Raw genomic sequence first — 14434 nt, 5'->3', positions numbered from 1 at the left:
CAGTTATGCAAACAAGTCATTTAAACAGTCTATGAGTAGAAAATGGGAAGCCCTGAAATTCTGCTAATGGGCACATTGCCTTGCAACAACTGGGAGTGGAAACCAGAGATTTATCAAAGGTCTCTGCTAATAGCCTCTGAGCACACTGCTCTCCAACTTACCTCTCTGTGCCACAGGTACAACTAGTGATGTTTTACTATTCTGAGATCAAAGTGCCCTGTGAAACATCTCTCATGTCTTGTAATCTAGGTGGATAGATACATGAAACTAAGATTAATTATGCATTAAAGTGACATTGCAGACCAGAGGTTTTATAGAAGCTGAATTAAGTGAGATTCATGAAGGCTGGAGTAGCTAAATAGGCCTTTTTAGAAGAGTTGGATCTTGAACCGTGAGAAAGGTATAACAGTCTCTCTCACTAGAGCCAGCATGTTTGAATGATGACTATACTGAATTTTCCCAAGTCGAGTTTTTGTTCAGATTTGTGTCTTCTCTATTAAGAAGTAAATAAATCATTAATGTTAGATTCCCTTTAGGATACAAAAGTGAGAGATTCTGCTGTTGCCTATTATTACATTTTGTTTTAGAATATTTCCATATTTGAGTAGACCTACGATCTCATCAATGTATTTGTTCCAACAGTGTAGTTTGAAACCCCTCTATGCCTTTCCTCCTAAGCGACTGTTGTCTATCTCCTTTCAGAAATCCAAAATGGATTTTCCCAATGTTGGATTTCAGTTCCTGGAACAAATACAGTTATTCCTTCCACATCTCAGGGGTTAGGGGTATGGCACTTCTGCCATCTGGAAAATCTATGTACAATTTTTTGACCCTTCCATCATACCAGAGAAAAAGTTGGATTTTTTTCTTTTTCTTTTATAGGGTATTTGCTGTACTTTATTATAAAATTTGGGTTGATATTACACAACACTATACATATATTTTATGCCTTTCTGAATTGCTAAACTTTTTCTGTGTCATCTTCTGTCCTTTGTGTGTCTACAGCTTCTGCAAAACTCCCCCCAAATTCCCATTTCTTTTCTTATGCTGACCTGTGATAGGGAAAGTCACAATGTGGACAGGATAACTGTAACCATATGAATGTTTTTGAGACTGTTCAATCATAAGTGACTAGAAATTGAATATTGCCAAAGAATAAAGTAATCCTACAATGATGTGGTCAGAACTTATCATTGTCTATTCTCTTCCACTTAGGGAAGGGTTATACGTAAAACATCCCAAGTACGGAGAATATAACCAGTTCTAAAATCTCTCGTGAAACAGAGATACATACTATGGTCCAACTTCTGTAACATCTTTAATCAACACTGTATCTACTCATACTGTATAGATGGTATATTCAGCCAGTTTTGATAAGCCCATGGAAAGTGATGGTCCCATTGTACATCGTAGTAGTTGGATTCTATACTATTTGAAGAGAAAGATCAACTCAGTGCTTCTTAAACTGTGGGTCACAACCCCATATGCCCAAGGTTTAACAAGTTCTGAAGGGGTCACAAGTGGAAAAAGTTTAAGAAGCCCTGAACTAGAGCACCTCCATAGTAGAGTGACCAAGGTAATCAGATTCTGAAAATTATCTTATGAGGAATAGCTGGAAAAAAAAACCCTAAGGATATTTGACCTGGAGAATAAAGAGAGATTTGATCATGGTGGTCTTCAAACATTTGAAGGGCTATCACTCAGCTATATGTGAAAGTCCTCCATGCCTGCAACATTTTTTCTCATTTTGTGTGTTGAGTCCTCACTTCTCTTCAAGGCTCAGCCCAAGTGCCATCTCCTACTGAATACCCCTGGTGTTAACAGCATTTTCCTTCCATAAATAATGTTTCTGGACATCCTATATTCTTCTAGGAGAATAGAAACTCCTTTTGTCCAGATCTTGGCACTGTGTCTTGCATTTAGTAGGCACTCAAGGATATTGAACTGAATTCCATATTTTTCCTGGAAGGTGGCAATAGGATGGAGAGGTAGAATTTGAAGAATCAGTATGAGAGACAAGAAAAACAGTACAGAAAGAGCACCGAAGTTGGAGTCTGAAGACCAACATTTTAATCCTGGCTCCGACATAGACCTTGGACAAATTTCTTACCTTCTCTAGCCCAGTTTCCTCATCTGTGGAATTAAAGTGTTGAACTACATCTCAAAGGTTCCTTTCAGTTTTATTTTCATCAACTTTTTTTGACAACTAGAGTCATCTGAAATTGAATGGACTGTGTTCTTAGGATTAAGGGTTCCATAATTTAAAATATTTCAGCACAGGTTAGATAACTGGGATGTTTCAAAAGAAATTCCTGAAATGACTGAGAATTTAGACTAGATGACTACTAAATTTTCTTGTAAAACTCAGATTTCTGCAATTCAAGAATTATTTATCTAATATATGTCCTTTAGCCAACACAGTGTTAGACAAAGTTGAGAACACAAGAGAATAATAAAGAACTGATTCTGCCCTAAAGGAGCGTACTCATCATTTTAATGATGACAAAGGCCTCAATTTATTCATCTATAAAAATGGTTTGGAAAAGACAGTGTGTAAGATTCCTTCATTCTCTAACATTATAATCTTTCTGGGACATTATCCAACATAGTCAACTAAAATCACTCATGCTACAGAGACTTTTTTTGTGTCATTTGTAGGATCTGCGGACCCTGTGTAAAGCTTTTTCTTCAGTTGAAATTTTAATCTTTTCTCACAGTTCTTATTTTTCATACCTTAACTCTGGAATTCTTCACTCTGTATCATGAAGCCCATTGGCAGCCTAGTGAAGCCTATGGGCCATTTCTCAGATTAATGTTTCGAAATGAATAAGATATGAAAGATTACAAAGGAAACTAATTATTTGAAATAGTTACCAAAGCATATATTTTTAAAAGTTCAAGGATACTAGCTTTAAGACCCCTGGCTTTAAAAATCTGCATTTTTGTCCTTTGAACTCACTTCAAAGTTTACACATCACCGTTAAGAAATTAGACCACCTAAAACAGAATTGCATTTTTATCCTGAATGCCTCTGTTTCAGGATCAAATTCAAGACACAACCACAGCGAGAAAACTGTTAGGGATCAATATAAACCATGTTGAAAGGGCCTTAAAGACAAACACCAATCACAACCAACACTGCAATACATATACTCATTGAGAAAACTTTATTAGTGGCTTAGCATTTCATTTTCTTCCCTTAAAAGTTAAACTAGCCCTCCTGTTTCCCAATGTATTTACATGAGTGAAAATTCCAGGGCTTCTCTTCTCACTCACATTAACATATTTTATGTTTTGCATAAAAATGTGTCCATGTCAATTTCAACAAGATTTTTACACTGCCTCTCTCCTGCTCTCATCTCTCCGCATGCCTTGTGCCCAGTGCTCCAAACGTAAACTTTACCTCGAGTCCCTCTGAACTTAACAAGTACTCTACACTTATCTCATTTACCTTCTTCCATTTCTCCAGACCATTCTTGTGAATGTGTCCCCTCACATGTGATCGATCTCCTGTGTCACACCAATGCACTTACTCACAGACCTTAGACTACATAATATCAGAACATCTAACAACACGAAAGCATCGATTTTGGGGGAAGCCTGGGGAGATGATGCATAATACAGCCACACACCCATTCCCAGATATAAGTGCCCAAGCTATTTAATATAAAGTCCTTTATTCACTACATTTCACTGATAATAAGCTTCTTCATTGGGCAGTTTATGGTACTTTTGATTTCTTTGTAATTTTTTAAAACTTATATCTAGTTTTCAAGATTTGGACATGAGACCAGTAAAACAAAATACCGTTAACTATATTAATATTTTATTTCTTTTGTGGCAGCTTACTATTTCTACTTAGCTTTGCACTAAAAAAAATACTGTACCTCCATGTAACTCAAGTAACCACTGTTCTTTTTAAGGAAAAAAAAGGGTAATTTAATAAGATACCCTTAAAAATGCCACCCACTCAGTGCAAAAACAGAAAATTCCTTTTTACAAAGGTAAAACATGACATGACATTTCTCAATTTTAAAAAAATTCCTTTGTAATGCACAGGTGATGAGAAAACACTCAGTTATCATAAATACATTTAAAACTAATATTGCCCTTCCTTTTTCTTCCATGTTTCTGTTCTTTTAGAGCACAAATCCCATCAACGATAAACTAAGGACCCCTGCATATGTTACATACTTAGTACCACAAATGAGAAGTTAAAATACCATGAGACTAGAATACTATTTATTTCATAATCTAAACAAATACTGGAATTAGATCTAGGCTCTTCTATTTTCTAGAAGATTTTACAATGAGCATCTTTTTTTCTTTTTTCATTAAAACAACTGCATAAATACATTACATGCATGCTTTTTTTTTTAAAAAAAAAGAAACAATTGTAATTTACATTGTTTTCCTCTTTTCTGCACCAGGAAAAAGAAATACTGAAGTTATGGTAGTGTAGCAAAAAATATGAAGAGTATGATCTCTCTACGTATAAAATATCCATCAGAAGCGTGCTGACAGGCATAAACATGACATTTATTACATGAAATGTATTTTTTTTAAAAAGAGGGGGAGCCTAAGTTTCTACACGTAAATGAAGTTAAACAGGCACAAGCATAATTAATCAGAACTGTTTTCAGCTGGCACCAAAACAAAGCAGTCTTTGAAAATCTAATCAGTGTAGTCTAGAGACCTTCTGTGATCTAGTTATGAATTCCATTACCAGGAATCAGCTTTCTACTTTTAGCTGGGAGAGAAGAAAGAGGATGAGTGTTTTCGCATATGCCAGTTCTCATACTTGACCAGTCTTGTGCATGAGTGGGTTTTCTTGAAACCAATACTGTAGTTGATTAGTGTTGCAAGACATCAGTTTGTTATTCTCCCCTAGGACTCCCTCAACAGTTTATAGCTGGCTCTTCATTTCCCATTTGGTTTCTACACAACAGAATGATCATTGCTATGAACTCCAGCCAAGATGGTGTGGTTGAGTGAAGATGCTGAGCGATCTGAGCCATCAGTGGGGCCATTGGCATTCTCATTCCGCTGGCAGCAGAGGATCTGTCTGAAGGTGGCACTCATTTCTTTGTCACGATAAGAGTAAATGATGGGATTCATGGCAGAATTGAACTCGGCAAGGAGCAGGAAAAACTTTTCATAGGCCAGGACATCACACTGAGGGCAGCAGACATCTAGGAGTAACAAGACTAACCCAGGAGTCCAGCAGATAATAAAAGCACCTAGTGGGAAAAGGCAGAAAGAAAAAAGAAAGATTTAATAATTTTTGTTAAGCAACCATACAATATGATTTCTTTAGCCAATGACTTGAACATGGAATGTTCGTGACAGTCTGGCTATTTCAGAAGAACTAAGAAATAGAAATAAAAAACTCAGATTTATACAGCATTTGAAGGCTCACAAAACAAATTTCTCAGGACAACTTTAAGATACATCATCAAGTATTACACTCTTTAACAGATAAGCAAAGAGAAGCTAAAAATTGAAAAGGTTTGCTGAATCTAAAAGACTGGTGTGGCAGGAATTCATTTCATTGGTTTGGCAGATGAAAGGTTATTCAGACCATGTGGTTTAAGTAGTTGTTCACATGGCCCTCATTGGAGTATTTGGGTTGCCCTGGTTAAGGCACCAACATAAGCCCTACTTCAGCTAGAGTTCAGGTAGAGACATCATACTGACCCAGAAAGAAGTCATGAACCCTTGCTAAGCATTCTGAGTTTCAAATCAAGGTAACCTAAAGGAAAAGACCTAAAATATGTCTTTGTGATAGGGAAGACAGAAGTTCAAGGGAATCTTGTTTATAAGTGGAAGGAAAAACTCCCAGCAAATATGACTCTTAAATGAAAGTCCTCCCTGGCTTGGAAGGCCTCACAAAGAAAAATTGAATGGTACTGTATCACTCCTGGAATGCACTGAGCTAATAAAGGACACAGAAAATAGGTGTGATGGCCATTAGTACAAATAAGCCCTTGAAAAGAAAGGCAAGAAGGAGGATTTGTAGAAATGAGGTGCTACATGTGCTAGCATTGACCATTAGTTACACAAAACAGTTGATATAAAGAATGTGGCTGACTACCAATAGACAATTACTTACTAGCCACTCTGACAGACTTAAGATGGACTATGCCCTCATAGACAAGCAGTACATGTAGAGAGGACAGGTTATATCTTCCTTTCTACAGAATTAAGAGAGGTCTGAAAAGGAAGATATTACATAGCTAGAGTCCTAGGCATGGAGTCGAAAGACTCAGGAAAATCCATGGTTCAAATTATACTTTTGATACTAGCTGTGTGACCTGGACAAGTTACTCAACCACTCAGACTCAGTTCCATATGTAAAATGAAAAGCTTGGACTGACTCTTTTAAGGTCCCTTCTAGCTCTAAATCTATGATCCATGACAACAAACCAAATCCATTTTCATCTCACTAATTTAGTACTTATTTTCTGTTTTTAAGATTCTATAACTTAATTGCTATAAGCCCTCCTGCCACCAATATAAACAGAAACTGTGAATTAGCTGAGAGTAAGCATGAGCTACTAAGTCTCCACACCCCACTCCTTAAAAAAACCATCCCCTGGAGGCTAAAATTTTACTTTACTTTTACTTATTTTTGAAGTAGAGACTTTTCTGTTCTTTTTTAAACTCCAGATTCTCTCTATCCCCAGAATGTCTCCCCTACTCAATGAAAAGCCAAGAAAAACAAAGCTAATTGCAAATATATATACATGCAAAACAAATTTCTGCCATATTGAAAAACAAAAGCCAAGAAAAAGAAATACCCTTCAATCTGTATTCTGAGTTCATTAGTTCTCTATCTGGAGATTGATAGCCTGTTTCATGAGTCTTTTGGAATGGACGTTGTTTGACCAGAGATCCTAAGTCTTTCAAAGTTGATAATCTTTACAACATTGCTGCAATTATACAGATTGTTCCCCTGGTTCTACTCATTTCACTTTGCATCAGTTCAGAGAAGTCTTCCCAGGTTTCTCTGAAACTCTTTCATTTTTTCTTACAACATTCTCCAGTTGGTGGGCATCCCTTCAGTTTTTAATTCTTTGCCATTACAAAAAGAGCTACTACAAATATTTTTGTACATATGGGTCCTTTTCTTCTTTTTTTCATCTCCTTGGGATATAACCCTGGTAGTGGTATTACAGGGTCAAAGAGTATGCACAATTCATTAGCCTTTAAGGGTATAGTTTTAAATTGCTTTCCAAAATTAAATTACAACTCCACCAACACTACATGAATTTACCTGTTTTCACACATTAGTGGGACAAACTTTAAGGATGAGCCTCCGAATGACTTTGGGGAAGAAGAAAAAAAGACAATCTATTGCCAGATTTGTTCCAAAGCCTTTGCAACTTGGTAGGGTCTGCCAGAGTTTGACCTCGATGGCATAATTCTGAGCATCTAGGATTCCCTCTGCACCATGAAAAAACCTTCAAGTGGGACTTTTTCTATATATATTAGAATTTTGCTACTTTGGCAGTTCTGAGCTGATGTTTACTTTTGCATCAAATATAAATAACTTACTAAGCAAACAAAATAACATGGTAGGAGGCATATTTGTCCTGCTTAGAGTCACAGAATCATGAAACTTTGAGGCTAGAAGGGAAATTAGACATAATCTAAACTAATCACTTTTGCTTTAAAGGAGCAAACTTTTGGGGAAATTGATTTTATTGTTTATGTGTACAGAAAGACTGCCAAATCCTGAGCCATAGATATAAATGAAACAAGGAACTCTACTCAGTCACACCTGTAACAACATGTAACAGAAGATAATAAAAATGAAACAGTTTTAAAAATCAGTTTAAAATTCAAATCTACACTATTTGGTTATCTTCCCTTTTGTCTACTTTCCTTCCTACTAGACTGAATTAGTAAGGCTTTACTCTAAATGCAAGTGAAATAGTACTCTAATTTAGGCACCAAAACCTCAAAGTCTCCTAAACTGAACTCATTCCTTACTCCCCACCACAACCCTCCTCCCATTTTTACTTTTGTGGATGCAACCTTAGAACATGGGTTCTCAAACTTTTTGGACCAAAAACCTCTTTATACTTCTAGGAACTGAGGAACTCCCAAAGGTCTTTTGTTTATGTGGGTCATTACTAAATCCTTTATACTAGAAGTAGAAGCTTCTTATGTAACTACTTTTGACCTCATGGACATCTTGAAAGGATTTCCCAGGATCCCCAGATCACACTTTGAGAATCACTGCCTTTGAGTCTTCTTTATAAAGAAGATTCCTCATACCTGTAATTTACACCCTTTTCCCCCCCCAAAATCCTTTTCCTGCAGCTCAGCTATCCCCCAACTTAGTTATAGCTTATCCTCAAATGTTTTGTGTAGATCTCTCCTTTGATCCTTGCACTTTCTACTTTCTATCATATCTATTTGTATATATGTCTTTTTTCTAGAAGAAAATTCATTTTTATTTGTTTTTTTATTTTTGCTTTTTATTAAATTTATTTATTAATTTGTTTTCAGTTTTCTACAATTACTTTCATAGGCCTTAGATTTTCTCCCCCTCCCTCTCTGAGATGGCATGCAATCTTATATTACACATACATTCTTATTAAGCACATTTTCACATTAGTTATGTTGCACAGAAGAATTAAAATGAATGAGAGAAGCCATGAGAAAAAAACAAAACATAACATAACACAAGAGAAAATATTCTGTATCATTCTGTGTTCCAGTTCCATAGTTCTTTCTCTGGATATGGATGGCACTTTGCCTCAAAAGTCCTTTGGGAATTTTTTAAGGTCCTTGCGTTGCTGTGAAGGACTAAGTCTACCAGAAAAATTTCTCACACAACAGATATCTATTTCTATTTGAGTTTGACACCGCTATTCTACAACACTTTTTTGTGTTCTACAACTATTTCTATTTATTGATTTAATTTTATAACTGCTGCTTGCTTTGAGGACAGTCCAAGTTGCTTCAATTTCAAATAAAGGCACCACCTTAGTTTTTCCTTCCAAAGAGGTTTCCACTATCAGGAGATAATTACTAAGGAACTGTTTCCACCTCAAGTGTTAACATTAATAGAGCTGTCATTGGGTGTCTTGTGAATAAAGCTGCACTTTACAGGCCTGATAATTAAAACAGAAAACCAACCACAAAGGGAGGTGAGGGGGGAAGGGGATATCTCCTTGGGTGGTTGGGAATAAAGCATTAGTCAGAGAAGCATGGAAGAAAGTTATTCCCAGGAAAAACAACTGCTTAATTCTTGCTAATCCAAAGTGGCCCTATTATGCAATTTACTTAGAAACTAACTAGATCCACACCCTTCATGAATTGGATGTCTTTTGAAGTTTTAAGTTTTCTTCTCGTCTTAAGGCTCTATTTGGTGAAAATTCCGAGCCCGCAAAGACACATCAACATAAATGTCACAGCCCTATATTAATGATAGAGATGAAAGGTTCACATTAAAGGAAAGAAAACCTATCTCATAGTATAGACCATGCATTCTTTATTTAAAAGAGAACAACCAGACAGTGTAAAAAGCCATCTCTTTTAAGCGAAAATTCTAAATAACAAATGTCTGCTGTAATTGAACATAATTTTAAAAACTTGTTCAGAATTCAGATACGGTCCACAGTGGCTCTTCCAAACTTTTTCATCCCTCTTCAAACCTCCCACAGGCTAAATTCCACTCTCTCAGCTAAGAACCTTGTCTCATATTTTACAGGATGAAAAATGAGTTCCCTATTTATTTCCTATCACTCACAAGTCTTCTGCCATAATCTTCTCCTTCACCCCTGTCTCACATGATGAAGTGGCCTTATGCCTTCCCAAGGCTAATCCCTCCACTTGTTCAAGAGATTCCATTCCAGCCCATCTCCTCTGACACACTGCCCTCGTTGACTTCCTCACTTTCTCTTATTTTCAATCTCCTTTTTTCTACTGGCTCCTTCCCTACTGTCTACAAACAATTCCATATCTCTTCTATCCTGAAACCTTCATTTGACCCTTCCATCCCCCCAGTTATATTAACTCTTACAATCTGGATTCCACTTCATTCGACTGCAACTGCTCTCTTCCAAAATTGCAACTGGTTTATTTACCAAATCCAGCGGCATTCTCTTTGACTTCTCCGTAGCCTTTGGCATTATCGATCATGCTCTTCTCCTTCACACCTAGGTCTTCATCACACCACTCTCTCTCTCCTTGTTCTTCCATTTATCAGACCACTACTTTTCCCGATCCTTATCAAGTTCATAACTCCTAACCATTGGCTTCCCATACTGGGCATTTTGTCTATACAACATCATATGGTGTTGTCATCAGCTCCCATAATTACCATCTCCATGCTGATGATTCTAAAATCTATCCTGCCCTCACCTTTCTACTGACCTCCAATTCTATAAGTCCAACCGTGTTTCAGACGTTTTGACCTGGATCTCTGGTAGACATCTTAAATTCCATACGTTCAAAATAGAAGTCATTATCTTTCCCCAAAAATTCTCTTCACACCCTCCTAACTTCCCTATTACTATTGAAGGCATCACCATTCTTGCAACTTAGATGTTAATCTCTAACCCTCACTATTATCCCCCGTATCCAATCTGATGCCAAGATCTGTTGAAACCTGGTAAAGGCCCTCATCACCTCATACTTGAATTATTACAATAGTCTGCTGGTAGATTGGCCTCCCTCGAGTCTTTTCCTACTTCAAGCAATTCTCCATTCGACTACCACAGTGATTTTCCTAAAGCCCAGGCTCAATCATGCCACTTTCCCTGCTCAGAAAACTCTAGGGGCTCTCTCTTGTCTCCAGGCTTACATATATAAAATCTTCTACTTGGCATTCAAAGCCCTTAACAGTCTATACCTCCTGCCACTTTTCAGTCTTCTTATGCCTTGCTCCCCAACACATACTTTTTGATCCAGTGACAATAGTCTCCTTGCTATTTCCCAAACAAGACACTCCACCTCTTAGCTCTAGGCATTATCTCTAGTTGTCTTCCATGCCTGGAATGCTTTTACTTAACTCCCATTTCCTGTCTTGCCCAATTTCCTTCAAGTTGCCACTAAAATCACATCTACTAGACTCTAGAATCTAGAGTAAGCTTTTCCCAAATCCTTTTAATTCTAGAGCTTTCTTATTTTCTGTTTATCCTTTATATTGCTTGTTTGTGTATATGTGTGTATACACACATACACTTCTATAAATATGTATGCGTGTATACATGTATAATGTGTGTGTGTGTGTTTGTGTGTAAAATTGTCTCCCTTATTATACTGGGAGCTCCTCGAGGGAAGGGCCTGTCTTTTGCTTCGTTTTGTATCCCTAGCACTTATCACAGAGCCTGGTATCTGGTAGGCACTTAATGATTGACAACACATTTGCCATCCATACAAATAAAACAAGGTGAAATTCACTGAAAATAGAAAACTCCAGATTGAAATTGTACTTGAAAGTCTTAAAGTATACAAAAAGACAACTACAGATCCATGATTATCATGGATAGAATGATGTCCTTGGTGTCAAGAAGACCTACACTCAAATCCTACCTTTGGCAAATACTAGTTATGACTGTGAATAATTTATTTAACCTCTCAGTGACCCAGCATGTTTTTTTTATACTCACATGTTTCAGATTTATGGAGATCTACATTGGTGAAAGGAATTTCCATACCAGGAGAAATCACAAGCCTGGAATCTCTCCCCAACCCAAATTACCCCCAAAATAAAATATTTTAAAATGAACACTGAGTCAATTACATTATTAATACCTCATATTTGAATAGATTTAATGATTTTCAAAATGTTTTCCCCTACTAGCTGACTTGATTCTCTAAACAAGCCTGTGAGATGTGTTGTTCTTTTGCTTGCAGTGGCAAAGACCTAAGAAAGACCTAGAAACTAAGGATCCACCAATTGGGGAATGGTTGAACAAATGGTGGTATATGAATGCAATGAAACACTATTATGCCATGCAAAATTACAAAAGGGAAACCTGAAAAAAAACCTTGTGTGAATTGATACAGAGTGGAGTTAGCAGAGCTAATAAAACAACTGGTAGAAAAAATAACTTGGAAAGACTTCAAACTCTGATCCATGCAGTGATCAACCATGATTCCAAAGGACTGATAATGAGGTGAATACTTTTGCTGCTGAAACACACTTACAAAATAGCTTTCCATTTAAATGGCCTCTATTGCTACTTAAAATAGAAACCACTTCTGAAATAGTTGCTCAAAATATCTGATATATGGGTGCTTTTGACACTTGACGATGAAAAAAGTTGAGTGATGAAAGGCACAAAATAAAGCATAGTTTTGATTACAGTTAATATGGGAATTTGTTTGGCCTCACTACAAGACGTTACAAGGGCTTGCTTGTTTTTCCTCTCTTTTTCCAGGTGGGGGTGAGAAGGAAAAGAGAGATAGAAATAGAGTAAGGAAGAAAGAAAATAAGTGCGGGTCTTTAAGTCAGCTCAGAAGAAACCGGAAGGCCAGAAAGCAAGACAAGCTCCAGGGTGAATTGATCATGTATTTAAATATGGAGAGCAACAGCACAGTCCTCTACTTCTGTTTTATATGAAATGCTCATTTTATTTGGTATTTGTCACATATACATACACATACACAAGTACAAATACACACACAGATATAGATATATTTTTTTTTCTAGTTGCCCTCCAAAATTGCTGAATGATTTCCTTTTAGTGACATAGCTTTTGCAGAAAATGGAGTACATTTGTATATACCATGAAATCATCACTTTATAAGAGGGCTATAGGAGGAATAACATACGTGAGGGAAGTAAGGGATGCAATACTGAAGCATGTGGGAGGCATTGGCACAGGGCAGTGGTCCAAAGGCAGCCCTCTTTCTCTACCCATTCAACTTCATCTGCTTTGTTGATTTTGTATAACTTGCCCTGGGCTCCAAGCTGCTAGCTACGGCAAGGCTCTGCCAAGAAGGAAGAAGGATGTGCAGAGTGAGGACAAAAACTATGGACTACTTAAGAAGAATGCCCCTTCCAAATGAAACTTAAACATTTTCTTTAGTACAAGAGCCTGTTTTCACACCATTGGAGTCAAGTTCTCGATGTCACTCAGATGAGTCATGCCAATCACCTATTGGTGTTTTCTAAGGTTATTTTGCTCAAGTTAACACAGCAATCTTTACACATGGAGCATGGAGGCCAAAGTAAGAAGCAGGGAGGGGGTGGGGAGAGGATGCTTTGAAAGGGCAGACCGCCTTGGCAACATCTGAACTGTTTGATGAAGAAAACAGAAAACATTTCCAGTTCATCTGGTGAATCTGTGTTTTGCTTAAAAGCAAAAAGCAGACATCCCACAGATCCGAAAACAAGTTAGGTGGGGAAAATGGACAACGTTACTGGTTTAGTGAACAAGTCAGACTTTATGTCTGGGGAAGCACATAGTCTAATTTTATTCCATCTTTGCAACTATCAAGCTAATACCTTTGCTGCTGAAACATACTTACAAAATGGTCTTTTAACCAGAAACTGCTTCTGAAACTTTTGCTCAAAAGGTCCAATATAAGGCTATATTAATACTGCACTAAGAAAATGGTAACCCTACTTTTCAACTCCCCAAATTTTTATGATTGAAAAAGAACATTCCTTTTCAGCATCTCATTGAAATTATACTTCTTTCCTTAAAATGGAGGCCAGCTATTGAAGTATCAACACACAAAATTTCTTTAAAAAAAAAAAAGAAATCTCTATTCCCACAGCTGGCAATTAAATGAGAGTTGCATTTTAATGAGTGTTCAATGTTTTGGGGTTTTGTGCTTTTTTTTTTTTGATGCTAAGCCATTTACAGAATTGTGAAATAAATCACTTTCTTTGAACTCCATTTTCCAGAAAGATACACAGGCATCTTAGACATTTAGACTGCAAATATAAGGTGACATTCAGTGTCACTCTTCTCCGTTTCTTCCTACCCGCTCCTATTGACATCAAGTGTCAGGATGACAGGATCTTGGAATCTTACACTCAGATTTTTCCCCAGGCTTCTCACCTAAAGAATGTAAACTCATTGAGGGCAAGATTTTCTCTCTCTCTCTCTGTCTCTCTCTCTGTCTCTCTGTCTCTCTCTCTCTCTCTCTCTCTCTCCTCCCATAGCACAATAACAAACACATAATAGATGCTTGTTGATTGACTGATTGTGAAATCCCTACTGCAAGTATCAGATGAAGTCCTTTCTTTACCCATTCTCATGTCCTTTCACAAATTGCCACAATCAAAATACGCCTCACCTGGAGACTGCCATTCTCACGATGACACTCTTCTGAAACAGCAGATCCAAAAGCATCTTTAAAGCCTACTGGTGAAGCTAAGGTTACCTCCCAACAGTGGGATGTGGAAATAGAACCTTGACTGCATGAGATAGTGTGGGACAATGGGAGGAAGGCTCCCTCA

At 37.1% G+C, this 14434-nt stretch overlaps 1 protein-coding gene across 4 annotated transcripts in view; it reads right to left on the bottom strand.

Annotated features, from left to right (window-relative positions):
- Positions 1 to 3144: 3144 nt before the first annotated feature.
- The window catches only part of LPAR1 (lysophosphatidic acid receptor 1), a 151236-nt gene continuing 139946 nt past the window's right edge, over positions 3145 to 14434 (bottom strand). For all 4 annotated transcript variants that reach the window (XM_072610525.1, XM_072610515.1, XM_072610534.1 and 1 more), the window contains one exon: positions 3145 to 5240. In XM_072610525.1, coding sequence (XP_072466626.1) covers positions 4939 to 5240 — 302 coding nt within the window. In that variant the 3' untranslated portion in view covers positions 3145 to 4938. The remainder of the gene's footprint in view (positions 5241 to 14434) is intronic.

Source organism: Notamacropus eugenii, chromosome 1 (assembly GCF_028372415.1).
Source record: "Notamacropus eugenii isolate mMacEug1 chromosome 1, mMacEug1.pri_v2, whole genome shotgun sequence".
NCBI lineage: Eukaryota > Metazoa > Chordata > Mammalia > Diprotodontia > Macropodidae > Notamacropus > Notamacropus eugenii.
Note: the sequence above shows the minus strand (reverse complement) of the source record. Positions and strands in the feature narration are given on the sequence as shown.